The following is a 24,900-nucleotide window of genomic DNA, read 5'->3' on the forward strand; positions in this document are numbered from 1 at the left end:
GGTGAATCACCCTGTGTGCTTATATCAATTTCCATGTTATATCCTTCCGAAATCTATCAGCTCTCAAACACAAACTCAGTATCTTTCAATAATTCGATATTCTAATTCATTTCAAAATTAAAAAAACACGCTTGAAATGAAATTCAATGTGTGTATATTAAGGATAGTTGTATGAACATAACGCCAAAAATAAATTTGGCAATCTATTCGAAATATGCATTTCCACTACTTTCTAGAGGGGTACTATATTTTATATCATAATTCTAAAAAAAGCTATATCGGTCTCAAATTTCATTGATATTCCCAGAGAATTCCATAAGATATTATTACAATTCGAGGAATCATCTGTCCATTTCTGACTTCAGTTACACATTAGCATTTCGGAAATAAAAAGTTATCGAAACAATTTCAAAATTCCATCCGATAATAAATCGAATGAAAACGAGTTTACCTTCCCGATAGACTGGAATGAAAGAAAAAAATATCGAAATATTCATTAAAAATTCTCATTGAGTTTCCTACAAACTTTGTCAATTATTCCTGTGAAAAAAGAATTAATCGCTTCAACTGAAGTGAATTAAATCCTCACGATGATGTCTATTTTAAATTCAGGCAGGGGCGGCTCGTCAGGAATATGGCACAAATCGATATCGAATTATAATAATACTAAAATTTCAGGACTACTGGCTTTGTGAGAATAAAATAATCCTTTATTTTCTTCCTTGAAAATTAATTTCTGGGAAAACTTAGAAAATCTAAAATAAATGAACATTTTCTTTCATCATATGTAAACATACAAGAACTTTTTTCTATCGGATGAACTCAATTTTCGCATGCACTCTAGCTAGATATATTCAGGAGTCTAGAAGCTGGAGAGGTTCTTATGACTGAAAATGCATCTTTTTTGAGTGTTTGTTCCCTGATTTTAAAATGGTCTCATGATTTATTATGTTGTCATCGTTGTCGGTTATTTAATCTAGAAATATCTGAATATCCTTCTGAAATTTGGTATATGAACGTTTTAGTGATTATTTTACAGTCACAACTTGAATTTTAACCTAGTATGAATTGTTGTAAGGGAAGTTTTAGGCATTTCTTATTCGACATCAGGTGATTAACACGATCGAATCTGTTGTCACATAGATATTTTTTTTTCTGATATTCTATTTGAATTTTCTTTAGGTCTGGTGATGCGATCATCATAAAATTTTGCAGAGCATTGAACTGTTATTTTGAATTTTCTGACGAGCCGCCACTGCAGTCAGCACAATATTAGGGTCATTATTCCAAATCGAATTATTTCACCAACATCCCATTGAATGAAAGTGGAGGGGAACAATATGCACTGCCTGAATAAATTGAATAGACATATACATCAAAATTATTTTATCAATAGTTTACAATGTTGAAGGAGAGTTTAATCTACCCTTGTGTTTGCTGGTTCATTAGTCGTGCCTGAATAATAGTAATTGATAAAACTGGATATATTCATTTCCATTATGTTTTTCTGGATAAACATTCGATAACATCTGTTGACAGGTTCGATCTATTTTCGTTTCAATAAACAGAGTTTTTATAATTGTTTTATCAATTATAAACAATTGTTTTATCTATCTATTGTCGGAATTGTCTTTGTCAGTAAGTTGGCAACACTGCAATGTTCGAACGTCATCTGTCAATCATTTTACACAATGTTCATTACATTTTGATTTGAATTTTATGCTTATCTCGATTGCGTTAAAATCACAAGCATGCGCGAATCTGATGAACTCAATAATTATGAAGATTGATCGCAAAGATAGCCATTTTTTTTTTGTACCTTATGTTCTGATATTGTATTATATACCTATGAGTTTGGTGCTATATCTTGACCTGTAGCAACCTATAAAGTATCGTACAGAGGAAAATTATGGAATTGATTCAGCTAACCTTGAAAAATTTCTTCAAGAAAATTGAATAATACTGGAGAATATAAGGTCAGATCGTCATAATATTTTACTTTTTTTCGATAATTTTCTATAAAACCTTTTTTTTGATGATTATGAAGCACATTTTTCAATGCTAAAATCACTAAACGATATTTATGGACATATTCCATTAATTTCAATAAACATTCAGTGAATTATATAAAATAATACTCGTACAGAAGGCTCATTCTACCACTTTATAGTTCGTTTTTGAAATTTGAACTCATGGAAGAATAGCAACGCCATCTGCACTCGTATTATAAATAACTATTCTATAATTTATTATTTTCTGCAATTTATAATTCATACTTTTTTCATACAAATATTTTATGAATTTTGTGAACTTTATGTATTAACGTATGTACGTTTGTATAGAGCAAATCAACCTGCTGTAAAATTACAATAGACACATTGGATTCTAACGTTCACTTTTGTGTAACAATAAAAACCATACCTGTACGACAGAAATTATTTTCGAGATTTCATTTACCTACACATTGAAGGGATACGGATTCATCTTTGGTAGGTAGCTGTCAGTAACCTTTAGAAGATACTTTTAACTTCTGAAGGGAATTCGCTAATACATATTTTTCTAAAAATTAAGTAAAATTTATGGCATTCATGTCATCACTTCTAATGTTAAGAATGTCATAAATTTCGAAATTCGACAATAGAGATTTTCCCAAGAATTATGGCAAATATTTGAAATTTTTGACATTCATGCCATCAGTTCTAATGATAAGAATGTCATAAATTTGACTTAATTCTTGGAAGAAAAATATAAAAAGATATGGCATCAGTCCCAACCTTTTTCAATTCCAAAATAAAGCCTGAAAGTTCCATTTATTGTATGCTGCCAGGCCATTACAACGATGGAAGTTATTCATATGCTAAGTAGACCTAAGAATACCTTTTCGAAAAGTTGGTAATCCCACATTGACTGGACTTTATTGCAGTCACTTTTATGAAAGCCCAAAATGGTACCAACATTGGTGATAACATTTTCAAAGTAGGTACGGTTTTCGATTCCGAAAATCCTCTTTTATGTCGATGCCTCTGAACGGATATTTCTAGTACCTAGTGAAAAAAAAAAACATTTTTATGAACCGGACTTGATCACATTTCAAAACCAATTAAGTTCACTTCCCTCACTTTGCTTTGTTTTTAAGTTATTGTTAGCACTTCGAACACAAAATACATTTGAGCTACATTTTTCAGGTTAAATATTTTTCCGAGGAAATACAAGATTTTTTTTTGAAAGAAAAGAAATAATACACTTGACTATTCGTTTCAAAATTTTCAATAAAAATATATAAAATCTTGTTCTCGTGCATATGATATTCAGGGTTTCTTCCCATTCTAAAAAGCTGAATAAAAAATAACTCAAAACTGAATAGAAAATAATATATACAAGTACATATATGTAACTAAGTGACAGATGTAAAAAGTGGGGATAATCGGAAATCTAATTGATTTTGAGCTAAGGATATTTTCAAAAACTCCAAGAGATCTAAACTTTGACCTTTAACAACTTTGTGTAGAATTTTTGATTAGAATGATTAGAAAAACTTGTTCTTGACTTATTTTGAAGAAGGGATCTTTTATATTTTTCAATTTTCCGACAGATTTATATATGTCTTACCTATATAAAATGCAGGACATTCGTCACGGCTTTGAAAAACCACTCAATTGTGAAGTATTGAGTCGACTCTTACCACTAAAACACATTGATCTTAAATTTCTCTTATTGGTTATTGGTGAAAAGACAGGGTGTCCCGTAAAGACCACGTCAAACCGAGAGAGAATGTAGATCAAAGGATAACCCACCTGCTATGACAAAATTCCCAATATAAAAGTCTTACCGTTTTCGAGATATTTTTTTTTTTTTTGAAAATAATGAATTTTTGCCCCTTTCAATAGTTTTGTCGTTACAGTTGGTACAATTTTACATCTTTTTGGTTAATTTTTTCAGTATATCAGTTCATATAAATTATTTATTAACAAAATATATTAAATATTATAAAATACCTTGTAAACAAATATTTTATTCTCTATTAATAAATTTTTTTGAATGCATAATTTAATTATTAATGAATATATTGAATATAAATCTGGTGTAATAGTTGTGAGTAAATAACCTCCAAATAAGTGCTTTATCAATAAAAAAATATGGATTTCTCTCAGTGTGAACACAAATCGCTTCAATTATTTCATAAGATCAAATGAAAGCATCTTGTTTGGGTACCAATAAAAAGTGAAGTAACTCTAATTCATGATAATTAGATATGACGGCATAATGTCAAAATTTTGCCGCTGTATATCCAACATATAATCGTTTTTGCCGAGATAGAGTTTAAAGTTTTACCAGTACAAAACGTACCGTACTTTCTTGACAGAACGTAAAATAATAAACTATAAATAACTAAATGTAAGAACCCCAAGAGAGAAATAAAAAAAAATCATTTACATCGATTCCAACGGCCTTCGCTATGAGATTTAATTTCCCTCGGGCAACATATTTCAGAAGATTCATGTTACGCATTGTGGAACTCGAAGAAAATAATAATTAGTTCCACTTGGAACTTTTTGAATGGAAAAACACAAGCGTATACAAAGCTGTCAGACTGAAAATTCACATTCAAAAGCCTCGATTCATTCATTTTAATAAGAAACCAAATATAACTTCGAGATTTATAAAAGGTGGAAAAAACTGAGTTAATGGTCAAGATTTATCTTCCATAACCTCAATTCATTAATAATTGGGTTAGCAATTTAATTGCCTTAAAGCAAATGATTCATTCACAATAATATAAAAAAATATTCTTAGAAAAGTAGGAAAGCTTTGACGTGAAATCAATGTCTTGTCGAGTAATCATTCAAATTAGCATTTTCACTCAACATTGCAGTTATTTTCAAGCCATTGGCGGGTTTTGCATTGAATATTCTTGCAAAGAAGAATGGTAGGACACTGATTTTTCTCAAATTTAAAATTATTTTCGAAATTTCCATTCATTTCTGAGTAAATATGATGTCTCGATTTAACTTTGTGTGGCGCATGAGGTTTCCGCTTGAAAAACTAAAAATTCTTTCACTTCAGGGACAAATTGCTAAAGGTGTCATGGGGTGACTAGAATATTTCGTAGAAATTGTGTAACAACTAAAATTAAATCAAGCACTCAAATTAATTCAAGAACGAAAGAAAATTCTGAAAAGAGATATTCGTCGTTTGTTTTCTCAATTAAAAAAAACCAAACTTAATATCTTCAAAGAAACACGATTTTAATAAAAAAAATCACCCCATGACAATTTTAAAAATTTGTCCCTGAAATAAAACGATTTTTAGAGTGAAAATAATGCGCCGGACAAGGAAAAAATCAAGAGATCAAATTTCTTCAGTGTCGTACCATTTTTTCTCCAAAAATATTCGATGAGAAACCTATACAGAAGCCACTGGTGAAATTAATAAAATTGTTTGTACATCAGAAAATATGTACCATTCTTCATAAAAATATCTTCAATTGTATCAATTGAAGACTTTTTTGAGAAAACACTAAGTATACATACAAGATGTTCATTAATGACTTTCTCTTGAAACACTTCCTAGCTCCTCTCAGGCAAGGGCGTAGAAATGAGGGGGTACTGGAGGTAATTACCCACCCCCCAAGATTTACAAAATATAAAATTTTAGAAATCTCGCAAAGACGAAGAACGAAAATTTCCCCATGAAATGAATAATGAAAAATGCATAATAGTCATTTTACTTTCCTTTGAGTCGACACGTTAGTAAGAAATCGACCCTTTCACGGTTTATGAGTTTATTATCACTTTCAAGATGAGTACTTTAATTGCACTACGAAATCGTCTTTGTCCAAGGTTTATTATTTTCCTTCATCTATCCGTTTTCTCGGTTTCGCCCTTTATTTAACATCTGTGATTTTTTGCATCTGTCATCGGTATACACATACCCGTTGTTTTCGGTTTTTTGTATCTTCTCGTCACAAAATTTCAATATGTAGTTATCAACAAGTTATTGTGTTTCATTTAAATTACAATTTATTTGTGAAGACTTCAGTTTTGAATTGACTATATCTACAGGGTGTTCCTAAATTGGAGGTACGAATGAAAATGACAGATTTTTAGGATCTCTCATTTTCCTTCATAACTCCAATTCAGGAACCCCAGTATAAGATGAGAACAATTGAATTGGTAATAAAAAAAATTATTTCGAGTAATTTGGTTCAACTTATGTTACCAAACCTCTTTTTTTTACATAATAGATACACTGAAATGAGTGTTTATTTAATATTATCGAAAATGCATTAAAGTTAATAAATCATTCATTGGATATATGGACAAACAAATATTAGTTTCATGGAAATAAATAATTTATTTGAAATCCCACCAATAATCATCATTTATTATTACACTTCATTTATTTACGCATAACTTATGTTATTAATGTTGAAGAAATATCCATTTGAAGGAAATAAATATAGTTGAGGTTAATATATCATTGAGTAATAATAAATAAACCTTATTTATATGTAATATGTATCCATGATAAATAAAAATAATATTTCAATTCAGTAATGGTTAATGTATTTCTTAGATAATTATTTTGGTTGTTTCTATAAACCAATTGTTAGGGTCTGAGAAGAACCGTTTGCCAAACTTAGTAATTTTTCATTCATATTGAGGGTATCCGGGTTTGAACCCTAGTCATCTTGTAGGCATCTGTTCACTTTAACCACTATTCTGCCAACATCACTAATAATTAAACAGGTACAAACGATCTAAACCCAAAATTCAGTACAGATGTGCTAAGCGGAGTTCAATAAGCCCATAGTAACACAGATTTTATGTTTTAAAAGGGAATTCAAATCAAAGGAAGAGGACAGATCCTTCAAGGAGATGCGCTTCTCTTTGGTGGATGTGTTCTAGAATTATGTTAGTTTGTTAATTATTGATAAATCCTATATTCTGAGTAAATAAATTATTGAATTCTTGTAAGAGTTTATTCATGAATAGCAAATGTTCGTTAACTACCAGTTGAAAATTTGTTGACACTGAATTTATGTAATTTGTGGAGATAACGTAAGTTAATATAAATTATTTATTACCAAAATATATTAAATATTATCAAATACCTTGTAAACAAATATTTTATTCTCTATTAATAATTTTTTTTGAATGCATAATTTAACTATTAATGAATATATTGAATATAAATCTGGTGTAAAAGTTGTGAATAAATAACCTCCAAATAAGTGCTTTATTAATAAAGAAATATGGATTTCTCTCAGTGTGAACACAAATCGCTTCAACTATTTCATAAGATCAAATAAAAGCACCTTGTTTGGGTACCAATAAAAAGAAAAGTAATTCTAATTCATGATAATTAGATATGACGGCATAATGTCAAAATTTTGCCGCTGTATATCCAACATATGTAATCGTATTTGCCGAGATAGACTTTAAAGTTTCACCAGTACAAAACGTACCGTACTTTCTTGTCAGAACGTAACACAATAAACTATAAATAAGGACAGATCCTTCGAAGAGATGCGCTTCTCTGTGATGGATGTGTCCTAGAATTATGTAAGTTTGTTAATTATGTCGTCAAACTTTTTTTTCGATTACCCCTGCCCCAAGAAAAAAAAAGCTCTACGCCCTTGCTCTCAGGCGGTTGGCGTAGTTGTCTACGAACTTAATATTATTGGAAAAACAACCCGAAACAACGAAGCGACATCTGAACCCCGTTTGGGACCACTGTCTTTCTCGGCTTCTGCCGAATCCAGTGCCGAAGTTACGGAACAAACCTGAAATAATGGTTTCCGCGTTACCGCTCCATTTCGGAACGTGGCAACATTTGTTCCTTCTGGCCAAATCCGGGCACCCGTGACCGAAATTCGATTCCACCGTCTATATCTTCACTGTCTTATATCATTAACCGCAGAAGCCATTTCTACAGCGATAAACGCTGAATGAAAATAGGTTCAGCACAATTGGGACGTTGTAGTTGAAAGCCATTAATGTTTGGCGGTTTTCTACATAAACTTCCCGTTTGTATGTGATGTGGTTTTTGCTGTCTGTTATGGACAGTAGCGTAGGAGAAAACCCCGTGGAGCTGGGGGGTTCCCAAGCTTTAAGAAAGAGCATAAAATAGGACCCCAACTATATTGTATTATGCTTTCAACTTTGCAATTTTTTGTGTTCATATTAGGTGTAATATAAGGAAATCCATTATTTTTTCAATAGATGCATTTAGTTATAAGTATCTCGCATTGTATTAGAAAAAAGAGATTTCGTACTACAAAAACTTTTCTGACAGTTTTGTGATTAGTTGACTCAATTTAGTTTGAGCGCACGTCAAAGATGAACACTAGCTAAGAGAACATTTTAGAAGATCAGTTACGTCATTTTGTTTCAAATTCAATATCAAGTTTCTAAAGAATTCACAGTTTGATCAAGCATACTTGAAATTAATATTTTACGCAGCGTGTCACAGCATTTATTAGGTGCTGAGGGTTTCCAATGAAAGAGAGTTGAACAGAAAGCTATAAAATCCGAAAAACTATCAGATAACATCAACTATTCTATACCTACTATTACCATGAAAGAAATACATATAAGACCATGTTCCAATAAAGTTACATAACACATAAATTCTTCCGTTTGTTACTCTTTCAAGAAAAGAGAGCTCTTCAAAGAAGTAAAATTGAATTCATTAGACTGAATTTTTCATGGCAATAATGATATTTCTCTAAAATGTAAAAAAATAGTATATTGTGCAACAAGTGGGGAAAGTCCAACTTTTCTCGCGAGTGTGGAAGTTTGTGGCACGAGCCTGAAAGGCGAGTGCCGCAAACACACGAGCGAGCAAAGGACTTTCTCCACATGTTGCACACTATACTTTTCCTACAACTGCACAAATTTCAATAATTCAAGTAATGGACTTGATTTAAATCAAAATGGCCTTCGTTGACAGTATGTGCTAATTTATTGCGTTTCCATAGAAACGACCCAAAAGCCCAATTTCATTGGTCTACCAAGCGAGGTGTGGGCAAAGTGCCGTGGGGAATAATATTTCCCACAGTATGAGCAATACATAGTTTTTCAATTGACTAAGCTATGCAGAATTCGCTACTTTTCATAGCAGTTGTAGGAAAATATAGATTTCGAACTATCAAGGAAAAAACTCAATAATTTGAGTGGTGTTCTGACCTGAAAATATTAAAATTACATTGATCGTTCTGAAGGGTTGCATGAAGTAAATAAACCCACAAAATTCGAACAAAATAGGACTGCTAATTTACAAGTTATGGAGATCAGAAATTCAGGTCAGTTTACATGAATCACCCTATATCTCCAAAACTAACAGTCTAAGGATACTGAATAAGCTATTTTTTTGAAAGGACTTGATGACCTGCATTCACCACTAGGTCACTCATGTCACACCCTGTCTATTTATAGGAATTTTAAAGATATCTCCCTATTTTTATCAAGAAACTTTAACTCTTTATATGAAAGCATATATTGTATTACTTTCATTTGAAAACTTTTGTTTTTGTTAATTTTATTTTTCTTACAATATTTTTTCACTATCTGCCATTGAAAATTTCCGAAACAAACTCATCATAAATGACATATAGATCTAGGGATCTAAAAATTTTGCGCTACGCCACTGGTTGTGAAACGCGTTGGGTTATCTGTTGTAAGTTCATTTGGGATTTCCTAGTCAGAGGCTGACAAAGGATGCCTAGAGGAAAAGATCTCAGAGCCGACAAATTTCAAGGTGCAAATAACGAATAGCATATAACAATTAACAAGTATGAGTTGTATGCTATTTGTTTAAATAATAGCGTTTTTGAAGCTAAACCAATTAACTATTAACACTGATAAAATTAAATGAAATTTTCTCATTGTGCACAAAAAGTAGAAGCATTACCAAGCTTCTGTCAAAATCGTATTAGTTTACAGGTGCTCATTAAGTACTGTGGGTATTTTTGATCAATTTCTCCTTATTCATAACATAATATACACATGCTCAACTCCTATTTTTTTGTATGATCTGCATAAATTGAAAAATGTTGGATATTACCCTATTTTTTTATTACTTTATTTCCTATAAGGTAAACAAAAATTTGTGCATACAAAGTAAATAAAATAATACAGATATTTCAATTCATTAAATATTCCTGTACAAAATAATATCTTATCTCTAACAAGAAATTCCCCAAGGCTGACTTGAAAGAATTAATTCCTTCACAACATTTAATTGATTGTGGGAACTTATCACACATTCTTTGTCCAACTAATGAAGGAGAGTGGAGAAGGAAAGTGTATTGCCCTTAAATAAGGGCAATAATAATAATAGTAATAATAATAAGAGAATTTATTCATGAAAATACATTCAATGAACTCTATAATACTGTAGAGTTTTATAAAATATAAACTGTGCACAGTAATGACACACAATGAAGGTTTCAATTCTGTTCCATTGAAATCACAAACTTAATTATTTGTCAAGAATTTAACAAAGATTTGAATGTATGAAAAGTATATATCTAGTAGAAAAATTAAATAAATTTGATAAATAATATATTAAGAATTTAAAAACTAACATTACGCGTTAGTGGGTGTAAGGAAAATAATATCACTCGAATCTGCAACCACCGAATACGGGTTCGAGTCCCGCTCAGGGAGGTACTTTTTCCGGAATTGAAAAATTGTCTACATGCCGTGATATTATTCTCCTTATATTAATTCACATTCGCTTAAGAAAGTTTGTCGTCATTACACATTAGACATGGCAAGAAAATCTCGAAAGGTTTCTTTACGGTAGGGGGTATATGATAAGAGCATAAATTTTAGTTTTTTTTTAAGTTTCTTCCTATTTAATTCTTTTATTTTAGTTGGCAGCTCATTGCACATTTTACCAATGATAAAGACCATATTTTGAATAAACATTATTTATTTATTAATATTTCACCAGATTTTCGAATGATAATATTTTTCCTATTCTCATTAGATTTTTTTTAACAACCGCAACAAATAATTTTATAATATTCATGCCATCAAGGGCTTAGATATAAGGTAATTACGGTGTTTATTACCCCCTAAATTCGTAAGGCGAAAAACTCATATGTTCCCTTAAAAATAGGCATGGTAGTAAAAAATGGAACACCTTACGATTTATGAATTTATTATCGTTCTCCAGATGATTTCTTATAAGATTTTTTGTTTGATTACCCTCCTAAAAAAAACTATCTACGCCCTTGCATGGGATTACTCACCAATCAGAATCTTTTAAACAGATGGTACTGTGTGGAATTTGTGAGGGTAGAAGAGGGTGAATGGTGAAAGACGAAAGAAGGAATTCGGCATCAGTTTGTGCAGATAATCGTTGCAGGTTGTGTTGAAGCGCTGAGATCAACAAATTCAAATATTATTTCATAATTGATCTTAAACAAAATTATTATCAAAAAAAGAAAAATGAATGGAAAAATTCTATTTACCGTTGGTGACATAGTGTGTGCCATTGAAAAAAGATCCCCCTTATGGGTTAATCAACCCCGTAATAGAGGGGTGAGCAAAATTTTTTGGAATGAAGTATCTGCGGAATTAGATAGAAAACGAACACAATTGAGAGAATTTGCTGGTGAGTTCAGAAGTTTCTTCATAAATTATTTAAAATATCGTAGTGTCCTTAGAAAGATATTTGATTCACTTATTGCAGGTTAAGAGACAGATATTTGTCTATTACAAAATTTCATCAGATAGAATAATTGCTGGTAATAGTCTACCAAAAACATCTACTAGGTACTATCAAAAACTGAAGTTATAAAAGCGCGTGCTTAACGTCAATAGCTATTGCCTTGTTCAAGTTTGTGCAAATCTGTGGCAAATTTCAATTTACTTAAATATCTTCAATATTTTTTTTTTATGATCGATTCAATCCAGCCTTTAAAGGAATTTTGTTTCTGATTGAATTCACTTTTACAATTTTAGAACTTGAAAATATAAACGATTATCTGTAATCAACAATACAATTGAAAGCATTTTAACAAGAAGTATCAAGAATTCGTAATCATCAAATATTTTTTAAAGATACACTCTTAATAAATTTTTTAATTTCATACTGGGTGCTGAAATATTTTGAATTTTTTTATCGTGGTTTGAAAAAAATCCATCAAATTCTAAGGAGAATTGAAATTCTGAATAATAATATTATTTCCATCCAATTTTCGTGAAATGAAAAAAAAAATGTGGAAATAGAATATTGTGTTGAGAGTGAAAAAATGAAAGAAATAATAATAATAATAATAAAATGGTTTATTCTGTGAGCTACAGGGTATAAACATATAATCACAGAGGCGTGAGCCTGTACGTGATTTCTAAATAAACAAAATATAATGCAGTATTCAAATAAATTCACGAATCAAGATCAATTGCTTTTAACATATTCCAATAAAGATATAAAAATCAGCAAAAACTCAATAGCACAGTAATGATCACAGATAAGTGCCCATTCTATACATACAATAATATATCATAAACTCAGGGGCGCACTCATTCGGTCAGGAAGGATTATTAATAGGTATACAATTTATATTATATAATTCCGAAATTTTTCATATCGAATAGTTGCAAGTATTAAAAAGGGAAGAGGTGAACTACTCTGAAGTAGATTTCTTTGAGCATTCGTCTAATGTTGACTGTTACCTGCGAAATAGTACCTTTTTCTGAGAAAGGAAATAATTTGAACAAAGGAATGTTCCCGAAATTCTTCACTTCTTTTGAAGTGACTAGACAGGCAGGTGTATATGAAAATTTATTTTATTGGCTTTAGGGTTTTTGTATTAGAAAATATCTAAACATGTATCTTTATAGATGTAAAAACTACATGTAATATTTTCCCAAAACAATTTATTATTTGAAGAATAACTTTCAATTCGATGAAAAACTTCGAACAAAAATAATAATTTATTTGTTTGCAAAGGTTTTCAAATATTGAGTTGTTATTATTAGAAACATTACTCAAAGAGACATTGAAAAAGGGTTCTGCCCGAAACGTATGTATTTATAATTTTGACTTCTATAAAAAGCACAATAAAATTTTAGCAAAGGACTATCCCTAACAATGAAATACCTAACAGATCAAATAATAATTTGATTTATTTAAGCATCAAATTAGTCTCCAGGGTATCCTTGGAGCTAAAACTAGAACTGAACTTGTAGAAGAATAAGATAAAATGTGTTTGTATAAGAATAAAGTAGAGAATTATTATGTTTGCTAAGAGATTTTTATTGCCAAATACAGCCATGTATTTTATATTTTTTAATTGCATTAAATTAAAATGAATGGATAACATCTTAAATGTGTAACTCACATTCATTCCTCTAACTCTTTTCTGAAGAATTCCATAGTTCAATTCATTTGGTCATTTGCGCAACTTTTTCAAAAAGGTATTCCAATAGTGAACGAAAGTTTCCAGTACCTTACTGAAAATGTTGTTGCTTTTTTCACCCCAATTGTAAACACTAATTCAAAGTCGAAACTTCATAGTCTATCTTAGTTTTCAATTTTAATCAAATTGGATTGATTTATATTGTCATGTATAATTGCTTCTGTTGATTTATTAGAATTTTTATATTCCAGGTTTTGAACTGAAAAAACTTTGGGATTGGTTTAGACATGATTACGAAGAGTTTTTAGATCACTTGGAGCAAAGCATATTATACCAAGACCTTGATAAATACCCAGAGCCCGAAGGTTATAATCCCTTCGCTCTCGATTTCCTTGATGTACAGTGTCCACTAGAAATCATTAAGGAAGAAACATTAACAGGGTATGACGATCATGGTGAACCCGAATATGCGATGAGTGATGATCTATCTCACGAGACACTTGATGATAGCTATATGAACCAGTCAGAGGAGGATATACATGACTTGGACACTCGAAATGAGCACCAGAATTCCATCCCCAGCCTAGCAAAGGTTGGAATTGTCAATGAGTACCTCACAAAAGGCACATTGAATGACGTCCATAAGGCTATCGCAAGTGATGATCTTGGTCAAAACCAATCTCAAAATATACATGGAGTAGACATGGTGGCGACAAATTCAAACGGCCAATTGGAAAAAGACGATGTAGGAACTTCCAGGGTAGAGGATACATCTAGACCGGAAGAGAATGGTGAAAACCTAGAGAGAAAAGATGGTTGCTTATCACCGGATGGAAAGGGTCCATCTGGAATCGTTGATGACGATGATAATGAAATGGAGGTTGAAAACGCTGTGGAGGTGCCAATTGAAAACGCTTTTGATTCGCAAGAGAATCAATTGAAACTTCGAACTCCTTCGAAAATGCAAGAAGCTCCTACCAAAAACCCAATCGGAATACCGGAAGATGGCGGTAAATTTTCCGAAGAGGAAAAAAGGTATCAGATGGTGACGAGTTCCTTGCAAAGTAGAAGAGCTGAAGAGAAGAAGACAGCGAATAAGAGGCGTATGTATATATTAAGATAGTATACCAGTAAAATTGCAATATAGGGTTAGATAAAACATTGTTTCTGGGTAAACGTCGAAGACTTTTAATCATTTAATCAATGATGATTCAGTTTGAATTCATAGACTTCATTTTTACATACGACTAACAACATACTTGTGCTTTTGAAATGATAACAGAGGGAATGAATTTATTACGAAAAAATGCTCGAATATGCGATTTGGGCTTCGAAGGGGATAACTTTCCGAACCAAATTTATATCATTATCGTTTCAGTCCTTAGTGTTTCAACCCCTAACCCTAAATTTTGAAATGGGAAAGGTTTTTTTATCCAGCAAATTAATTTTCTTTACATTGGATCTGTTGGTTTTCGAAATATTTATAGTTAAATTTTGAACAATACTGGTTTTTCCGTCAAGTATACTATTCAATCAATTGAATTCATCATTCATTTCTAATTCAAAATTCCGCCTTTTTGGTTGGTGGAAATCAAGACTGGAAGAATAGTCATCTAGAAACCATTTGTAAATAAATCAAAATTGCACGTTCGTGATTTGTTGTGTCTTTATCCATTTGGAATAATAATCACTTATTATTTTTATAACTTCGATTGAAATCATAAATTGAATCTTAATTTTTAGTTTAGAATCTTTCTCGGATTGATTTAAACAAGGTACTTGCTCTAGCATTTCTTTTAGAATGAATGTCGTCTTCGAATTCAGCACGTATTAATTTTTACACTTAAAAATACTTATTTTTAAATTTTACACTTGTAAAAAGTAACATGTGTTGAACTACAAGATCTTATCGAATATATCATACTCTTCCCCCTCAATCTATTAACTATTCACATTTTCCGAAATTTGACATAATTGAAATTTCAGTATACTTTCAAATTATATACCTAAACATTATATATACAATATTTATTTTTACAAAAATGAGAATTTTGAAAAATTTTAATTAGGTATTCATTTCATCAGTCAATCTTTGAACAGGTTTTCGTTTCATTATTGGATGACTAGTAAGTTTGTCATTTGTTTCATTAAAAATTTGAGTATTTTATACATAATAAAAATATTCAATTGTTCAGAATAACCCTTTAAAGTCACATTTAATTTAGATATTCTAATAAATTCATTTCATTTCCACTATATGTATGGAGAATTTTGTTAGTGTTTATTAATTTACTCGTTAATTTATAATCTTTGAAATGTGATTTTGAAAAATTTTTCGGATATGGCTTAATTTGAAAGGAAAATGATTTATTATTTATTTTAATTTCAACTGAAATAGCTTCGATTGAATTATTATTCACATTGAAAATATATTTATCAGCTACTAAAAAGTTTTGCTGATATTTACCTTTTCGTCTCTTTCCATATTTGTTGAGATTCTTCTTGACTGCAGATGTTGCCACATGTCCTTTCTTTTTCCATCGGTGGCAGTTGGCGTTCTTGAAGAAGCATTCCGAAGTTTCATGATTTTTCTTCCCACATATTCGGCATTTGGCAACATGGCTCCTCTGCGCAGGATTTTGATTTTGTTTGTAGGAGGATGAGAATCTTGAACTTGATTGGCTCTTGGTTGATGACGATTTCTTCTCCATACTTGGGGATGTATAACAAAGTGATTCAGATTTGGCAAGGAATTTCAAATTGTTGTTCTTCTTGGCGGCCATTTTTGTTGAAGCGACAAATGAGCATGTTTTCTTTTAAAGTTTGTCTTAAAAATCCAATATAAATTCATCACGCAGCATCATATCCAATTTATCGGTTCTGAATTCGCAATTTGAAGCTAGACTTCTCTCTCGTACTGCTCAATCTGCGACATTTTCACTGCCTGAATTGGTTGCATTATAGAATTTTTATTTGTAGGCAAACGTGGATTCTTTTTTGTTGAATAATTTCAGTAATTTTATATATTTCAGATTATTTGTAGACTTCTTTCGTCAATACATTTAGGAGTATTGCTTTCTGTTTTGTCTCTATTATATCATAAGTGATGAAGTAGTTTTCTAATAGAAGAAGAAATATAGTCCAATCATTTGAATTTATATCAAACTCACGAATTTGTCCTTGATGCGTCATATTTGCCTCAAACACTTTTTAACACTCGTCGCCAAAGTTGTTGTGTCTTTATCAATTTGTATTAATCAACACTTATTATTGTTATAACTTCGATTGAAATTATAGTTCGAATCTTAATAGTTTTAAATTTAGAATCTTTCTTGGGTTGATTTGAAGGACGTACTTGCTCTAGCATTTCTTTCAGAATGAATCTTGTGTTCGAGTTCAACATATGTTAGTTTTTACACTTATTTCTCATCTACAAGATCTCATCGAATATATCACATGATTGAAGAAAATAGTCGATATTCGACCTCAATTTCCTTTGCTTCTGGGTACACGATCTACATAAAATTGCTCGAATTCTTTAAATCGGTATTATATAGGGTGTTTTTTGAAAGCTTGAGACTTAATTTATAATACAAGACCAAAATATTGTTGAAATTGATTTTGTTGTTATTATGATCTGGTAGATAATTTCATGGCATTTATTTTTTAATAATAATATAATATATAATAATAAAACAAGTTGCAGAATGAGCTCCTATTCCAACATGAATGCTAAATTCGAAAACAAGCGACAAAGGAGCGAGTTTTCGAACGCATGAGTGTTGGAATTGCCTTCTGCAACGAGTTTTAGATGATATTTTTTCTATTTCATTCAAGTTTTGTGAAATATTGTCGAAATTCAATGAAAAATTCAAATTATACATCCTAGTGAGTTTTGTGTTGTATCTTGGCAATTGATGTGACGACATCGATTTAACACCACCATAATTAATAGAAATTACGAATAACGTTGCAAATCATTTTATTCACTGAGAGAAATACACCTTTTTTTATTTTAAAAGCACTCATTTTTTTTAAACTACTGTTAGTCCACAAAAAAAAATTCTATAGAAAAAAAGCGGACACTGCCCAAAAAAAAAGCACTCTATAAATTAGCAACCGAAATTAGCATACACCGTGATTTAAACTCCAAATTTCAGTTGAAGTGCAAATGCTATGAAAAAAAAAACAAATTTCAGCATGCTGTATCTCGAAAACTAAGCGTTTGAGGCCTTCTATTGTTCAAAGGATATTAATTTTTAAATTATCTGAGGAATCACTCATTTCCGTTTTTACCACCAATTTAGGAACAGCCTGTAATCTGGCAATCTCATTGGTACCAATTTTATCAATAAATGTCTAAATGCAATTCATAATAATTTTTCATAATTTTTCAGATCCTCCATGTAGACGTAGACCGATAAGGAAATGTTTGTTTCCTTATGACATATAATTATTGGAAGTGAAGAACCAATTCACAAAAGGTAACGTTAAATTAAATAACTTCACGAGTTTCTCAGATGCTCGGAATATGAAGTCAGTGATGGATTCAAAGTATAAATGCGCTTTTATTCATTCTCAACAGTTCTACAATGGATAATACTATATTTTATTCAAAACTAAATCGTAAATGTTTTACTAATATTGCAATAGACAATAGACATACAGGGTAGTCCAGATTGTAGTTCAATATTTCTGTTTTGTTCAGTAAAACTGTTGATTTCAGAAATTAAATAATTTTCTCGAAAAAAGACCGTGGTGCCGATTTTCAATAGGAGAAGGATAACCGCACCCCTATATCTACGCCATCGGATGATTTTGGCAGGCACTTACCCCATTCCAAATGAAACCTCTAGACTTCAATACCTAAAAATTAAAACAATGAATATAATAATACTTGAGTTATTATTAATAAACTGATTTTTTTTTTAATTTAACACCCTGTATCTGTTGTTTTTCATGAAAAAAATTGTTCTATCTGACGCCAAAGTTATGAACTGTAATCTGGATCACCTTATATTTCTGTTCATTGTTATTATAAACAAATTTTTTCACTTAAAGTGTAAATATGTACAGGTTTTTCATTATAATCTCAAGGGAAAATTTTAGTTACTAATCGCTGAAAAAAAATCACGTACAAGAAAACACTTTTAAATAGTTCTCTTCATAAAATCAAATGAATCTTGTCTTGATCAATTGTCAACTGAAGACAAAAAGTGTTATTGTTTTGGGCATCACCAACCGATCCAACATGATTTATTTCCATCAGAATTCTTCACATCAAAAGAAATTATTGGTACGGTTTCCGTATAGGATGTCTCAAATTCATTGTCAAGTGAGAGGATCTCACAACCTCTTTGGGTTGAAAAAAATGAATAGCACATTTTCAGGCTCAATTTTTGACAAAATTATTTCAAAGAAAACCGCAAATTTATAGTTTAACTGTATTTAAGGTAGAAGAGAAAATGGCGTGAAATGAAGAGTTCTCATAACTTCTTCACTACTTATGTTATAAACATGGAACAAAAATATTCTACACGGACTTTTTTCAGTAGATCCATTGTGCGATCATTTATTTTTTATTGCAATTAGTTTTGAAGTTATATATAATACAATTTTTTGATCTCGTTTGCAAATAATGAATATTTATTAATTCCTTATTCTGATATTCTGCATTAGGTGATACATCAACGAGAAGAGCAGATTGACGATTGCAACCAAACTTTTCAGGACATCGCCCAGCGGATTCATTCATTCGAGGACAAAAGAATGAGATCTGAGGAGTGTCACAGAAAACTGTAGAGAGAAAAAATTGAATCATTTTTGATTCTTAAGGAAAGAGGACCAATGGAAAAGTCACACTGACTAGCAAGAGACGTAAAGGATCTTCCAAACGACTAAAAAGGCTCTAAGCAAATGCAGGGATGAGCAACAATGGAAGATCATAATGATACTTTGTACTACTTGTTTCGATTTTTTACAAACTGATATTTTAATAGTTTATGTCAAATAAACGATATTTTTATTATGATTATTTAAGTGATTCATGCAATTTTTTCAGTGAAGAATAAACTGTAATCAAACCTGTTATTTATTTTATTCATATTTTATCATTCAATAATACTATTCAACTATTTTATCAGCTAATGGTGAAAGCAGGTACTTAATCATAGTACTGAATTTATATCAAACGATAAAATTTGAAGAACATATATACAGGGCGAACCTTGAAGTTATACTTAGTGATAGATTCCTCTCAAACACCTTTTTCTTTCATCACTTTTCCAGATTAGCCATAGGTAGAAATAAACAGGGCGTTTGAGTTACAAATATACTTTTGTTTCTTCGTAACTGTCACATGATTTTTAAGAACAAAATAAATTGAAATGGGATAATATTTCTATAACTAAGAGGCATATTAAATTTCATTAAATTTTTCCTCATACTTCTACTACTACTTTGGAATATGGTTTCCAAGTCCAATCACAAAACAACGAAATGATCATACAAAAATTAGAGATATTTCAAAGTCACCAATAATATTCTGAAACATTTTAGAATGTAGAAAACGAAATTATGTGGAAAATAGCTCGGACCCGTCAATTTCTGATTCAAGAGGAACAACTTTTCCGCCATTTGCATCCCCGTAACTGCAACCCAATGGAGGTGAGATCAACCCCTTGATTTTTAATAGGTTTTAGGGGTGTTGCGGTACCTCATTTTGAAGATCTTATCGATTACTAGCTGATCCTGAAATTTCGCTTAAAAATGGTAAGTCTAAAAATAGAGATGCTGAGTTTTTGTTGGACCACCCTGTATATATACCTACCGAAATTTTCTTACAATATTCTACCCAATATTTCTCTTAGTTCAAGAACAAGATCCATTAATTCTAAAAGTGAAAATTCATGAAAAAATATCTTAAAAGAAATTTGTCGGAAATTTCGGAAACTCATTCAAATTTTTTACATTTATTATTTTATACAGTATGCCAAATTGAAAGGGTACCATACTTTTTATCTTGGCCCTCATGCAAAATCAGAAAAAAATCAAAAAATGTTTGGTTCGTAGGGGGACATTTTAAAGGGTTGGTTTCAATTAATTTATAGCGACCCTTTGAGCGTGATGGCAGTAACCCCTTAAATCTTGAATGGAAAGGAGGGGTTTAGTTATATACAAACCTACACATGACCTTTTTTGTTATACTCCTGAAGAAAAAAATAAACGAGTAGAATAGTTATGATAGCAAATGTTTATGGGGTTGATAAAAATTGATCGGAATAAACCATATAAAATGTCACCCTACAAACTTAAATTTATCTCTTTTGTTTTTCTCCTGATTCTGCTTGGGTATCGAGATATTAAAGGTGGTAGGGAAAATGCGGACAAAATGACATACTGTTTTGTTTTTCAATCATATATTTTCAGCTATTGCAATAATATTCCCATTTTGGTGCTGAATACTAACTTTGGTTGATTATTTTTAAGTATTATAAGCTGAAAATTGAATTAAACTACAAAAATAAAAGATATAAGAAATTATTTTGACTTCTAACAAAATCCATTTTGTCCATATACTAAGGACAAAATGACATACTAGTAATAAACATAATGACAAACATAATATTTGAATGCAAAGTTCGAAAATATGAAGGTTTTGGTTCTCGAACCAGTAGCATACGATGTGTAAACACCGTATGTAACGCAGCCACTGCTCACCAGGCATGAAACGAAAAAAAACGTCATTGCAATAAATGCAGGGGCAGTCATTGACATCTCCATTTTTATTGTTAATTTGAAACGGTTCAGTGTCGAATTCTTCATCGTCAACGACTTTTTTATTTTTCAACGGCCTTGTTTTTTTCACCACAGGGTTTTTTATCATTGAATAATGTTTCAGTAATTTCTTGTTTATTGTTGTTGTCAAAATAAGGCGTTAACGTGCATTTGCGAGCTTTTGGCTTTCTTATGCTTTGTCGCTGATGAAATGGTGAAAGAATTTTATTAGGAAAGGATATCGTATTTTTTTACAAGATACATACCAGAATTTTACGTTGTATCACGTATGGTACGTGCAAAATGAGTTCAAAACAACATAAAAATGAGCTCATTAGTTCCACGTGGAAATCAATCAACAAAATTCCAAATTATTTCCAAAAATATATTTTCATGACATGTATCGGACAAAATGACATACTTTGTCGTTTTGACCATCAGGATAGTATGTCATTTTGTCCGATACATACTTTTTATGATATGGAAGCATAATTACAAAACAAAACTAATATCCATCTTGAAACTTATACAAATCATTACTTCATAACATTACCAACAGGAATACATTAAAAAAACAACGAATATCGAAATGACACTCTCCAGAAGCAATTCAGAATCCAAATGAACAAAAAAATTCAACCGACGTAAACACATTTGTAGCTGTTGCACCAGTGAAACAGACAGTAGGATGTCCATTTCTTAGCAGGATTGCCACTATCATTAGCAGAAACTGAATCACTGTGAAACCCCGAGCTATACGGCACCAATTTTGAAAAAATTTAAAAGTTCATTTTGTTCGCATATGTCGTTTTGTCTGCATTTCCCCTATCTCTTCAAATTGATATACTGAATATATTTAAACGGGCCCATGATGTTGAAGGAGAAATAATGAATAATAGTAAAAAATTTGAATTATTTTTCAAACTTTGGAACACTTTATCCTCATGAATTACCAACTCAATCATGTCATAAAATCCCATGTCAGCCGATTCACAAACTTTATCAATTAAAAATTGATATTCGACTTCTGGATGCGCTGGATCCAATAATCTTCAAGAGTAAACCTAATATCTCTGATACAAAACAGACCCTGTGTACCGATCCAACGAGTTGAATCTGCGTTGAGTCTGTTCATTAAAAAGTTTTAATTGGATATTTGCATTGAAAATCTTTACTCCTTCATTACTGACATTGTTTTTGACAAATAAATATAATCTCTCTTGTCAGTTTTATGCTGTGCTGTAGGGGAAATGCGGACAAAACGACATATGCGGACAAAATGAACGATTGAATTTTTTCAAAAGTGGTGCCGTATAGCTCAGGGCTCAAATCGACTAGTGTTTTTTGAAATCATTTCTAACAATGAAATATATACAGAGTGGGCAACATATTGAGTGCAACTTCTTTTTTTCAAATAGAACACCCTGTATATTTTTCTATATTTGACTAGCTCCTTTTCCCCTGATTTTGAATGAATAACATATGTTTGGCCTTTCTCTCTTATTCTGAGTACCACAGAGTTTCAAATTTTAAGAACCACCTAGCATGCTCAGTGATAAGTTTTTAAGTGGAAAGCTGCGATAATTCAAAATGTTCTTTTTTGAGTTATCTCGTTGTTAACGATATATGACATACGTTTTTCACTATAAATTGGAACTCCAAAAAGGGGCATTTTGAATTATCGCAGCCTTCTACTTGAAAACTGATCACTGAGCATGCTAGGTGGTTCTTAAAATTTGAAACTCTTTGGTACTCAGAATAAGAGAGAGATACCAAACATAAGTTATATATTCGAAGTCAGGTGAACAAGAGCTAGTCAAATGAAGAAACATATACAGGGTGTTCCATTTGAAAAAATGAAGTTGCTATCAATATGTTGCCCACTCTGTATATATTTCATTTTTTGAAATCATTTTAAAAAATACTAGTCGATTTCTTGCAACTTTTGTAGAAAACATTTTTTTGTACCTCTTTCAGTAACAAAGTTAAAGGGGGGGTCAAATTATGGTGAAAAACCTGGTACACCATTTTGTAATTTTATTAAGAACTGATTTAACGCACCTCTAATAATTCTGCAAAACAGAATACTGAAACGAAATTTTCTGAAAGCAATAATCTCTTTGCGTATTGCCTCCACCTGGCAGTGCCAGATTCTGATAAGCATGAAAAGAAAAAAAGCATTTAGCACTTTTTAATTACCTTATTTGTTTAATTTATTTTCATTGATACCATAATTCCGTAAAAACACCCTGTAACTTTGTGAATATTCACTTTATAGAGCACAAACTACAGGTTCATACAAAACTACCAACTTTCCCTATTCAAGCTTCTGATGGGATTGCAACCCTCTCCAAGGGGTTGCTAGTAGAAACAAGCCTTATATCCCAGATCATGTACCCCTGGTCAAATCGACCTGTCTGAGTGTTTTCACAAATACTGATTCGTTGTTGAGTTATTGAGGGTGGACACTCAAATGAGACACCCGGTATAAAGAGCATTTCAATTGAAATATTGTAAATTTTTTTCATCATTTCATTGTTTCTACCAAGTATATTTTACTAATATTTCTGTGATTTCTATGATGTGGTCAACACGAAATTCCACATGAAGTCAACATATACTTAATTGTAAAATTTCATTTCGATACAATTCCTAGTTCCCAGCAATTTTCAGAAAAACAAAATTCGCCCATATTTGCAGAATCCCTTATCGAGTGGCCCCAAAATTTTTTGTGAGGAGTATGAATGATCTGTGTTCGTAATTTTGTCAAATTAGTGCATGTTTAATTCATTTGCTTCGTGGCCGAAGTTTTTATATTAAATTTATCTGTTATTGTTTTTTTTTTATTAGAATTCTGTCTGGAGTCACAGTATGTATCGGGTGTTCCACATTCGATGTCCATTGAGGATATCTTAGAATCCCTCTTAGGTAAAAAAAAGTGAGTAGCACATTTTCGGGCCTAATTTTCCAAAGTAGTAATTGGGTCAAAACCCCAACCTCGTAAGTTCAACTGTTTTCAAGCTATGAGAGAAAATTGGGAAATGGCATGAAATGAAAAGTTCTCATAACTTTTTCATTATTGCTATCATTATTGCTCATTAAACATGAAACATAAACATTCTACAGCCCCTTTTTACTAGTAGAATCCATTGGTGTAATCATTTGTTTGTAAGTGTATATGTATTTGAGTTTTTTTTCAATTAAAACATAAAAATTTCTAGAACAGATACAAAATATATAACTTACAATATCTATATCATCTATAACAAAACTATATAAAATTATATATACATTTTTCATCAAGCTTTAAAAATCATCACAAATTTCACAAGGCAGATCAACCAGGTGCCTATCTATGTGTATGATTATATGTGAAATTCATATAATTAAAATATTCGGTGGCCACTAAAGTCTCAATCAATTCATCAATTTTATCAATCATATCAATTTTAAAATGTTGAAAAAACCTAAAGGTGTTGAATCTGGACATCTCGAATTCCGGGATACGAAACAACCGAAAGCGAATTATTTTGTACCTCATTTTCTGCTTTCTCCAATAAGTGTGGTAGAGTCTATGGTGAATAAAACAATTAGATAGGAATCTAGGAGAAACGTCAAATGTATTTATGGGTTTCTATTGATTAAAAAACTGTATCTATATCTTGGATATTGAAAATAAGAAAACTAAGATTGATCATTTTTTTATTTATATTTATATATTTTTTTTATATGTCATATAATGAGCT

At 31.1% G+C, this 24,900-nt stretch overlaps 2 protein-coding genes and 1 long non-coding RNA gene across 4 annotated transcripts in view; 1 reads left to right on the forward strand and 2 right to left on the reverse strand.

The window, feature by feature from the left end:
* Positions 1–24,900, reverse strand: part of LOC123682738 — a 387,699-nt gene that overhangs the window by 166,780 nt on the left and 196,019 nt on the right. The gene's annotated exons all lie outside the window — the stretch shown is intronic.
* LOC123682740 lies at positions 1,843–19,456 on the forward strand. Of its 2 annotated transcripts, XM_045621510.1 has the most exons (4): positions 1,843–1,976; positions 13,630–14,481; positions 17,776–17,862; positions 19,058–19,456. In XM_045621510.1, exons 2-3 carry the CDS (start codon positions 13,851–13,853, stop codon positions 17,829–17,831), a joined length of 687 nt encoding a protein of 228 aa, XP_045477466.1. In that variant the 5' UTR covers positions 1,843–1,976; positions 13,630–13,850; the 3' UTR covers positions 17,832–17,862; positions 19,058–19,456. The 2 variants fall into 2 exon arrangements, with proteins under 2 accessions (XP_045477466.1, XP_045477465.1); XM_045621509.1 differs by lacking the exon at positions 1,843–1,976 and having other exon boundaries at positions 12,296–14,481.
* Positions 14,661–17,010, reverse strand: LOC123682750. Its single transcript, XR_006747864.1, has 2 exons — positions 15,026–17,010; positions 14,661–14,951 (listed from the first exon to the last, which is right to left on the reverse strand). It is a non-coding gene; the product is annotated as an uncharacterized LOC123682750 (long non-coding RNA).

The sequence above is a fragment of the Harmonia axyridis genome, chromosome 6 (genome assembly GCF_914767665.1).
Source record: "Harmonia axyridis chromosome 6, icHarAxyr1.1, whole genome shotgun sequence".
Lineage (NCBI taxonomy): Eukaryota > Metazoa > Arthropoda > Insecta > Coleoptera > Coccinellidae > Harmonia > Harmonia axyridis.

What these genes read in the sequence shown, in the direction of transcription:
- LOC123682740 (XM_045621510.1), top strand. Translation starts at nt 13,851, where the DNA reads ATGAGTGATGATCTATCTCACGAGACACTTGATGATAGCTATATGAAC. An exon ending in GAAGACAGCGAATAAGAGGC is followed by an intron (nt 14,482 to 17,775) that starts GTATGTATATAT and finishes ATAATTTTTCAG; the next exon opens with ATCCTCCATGTAGACGTAGA.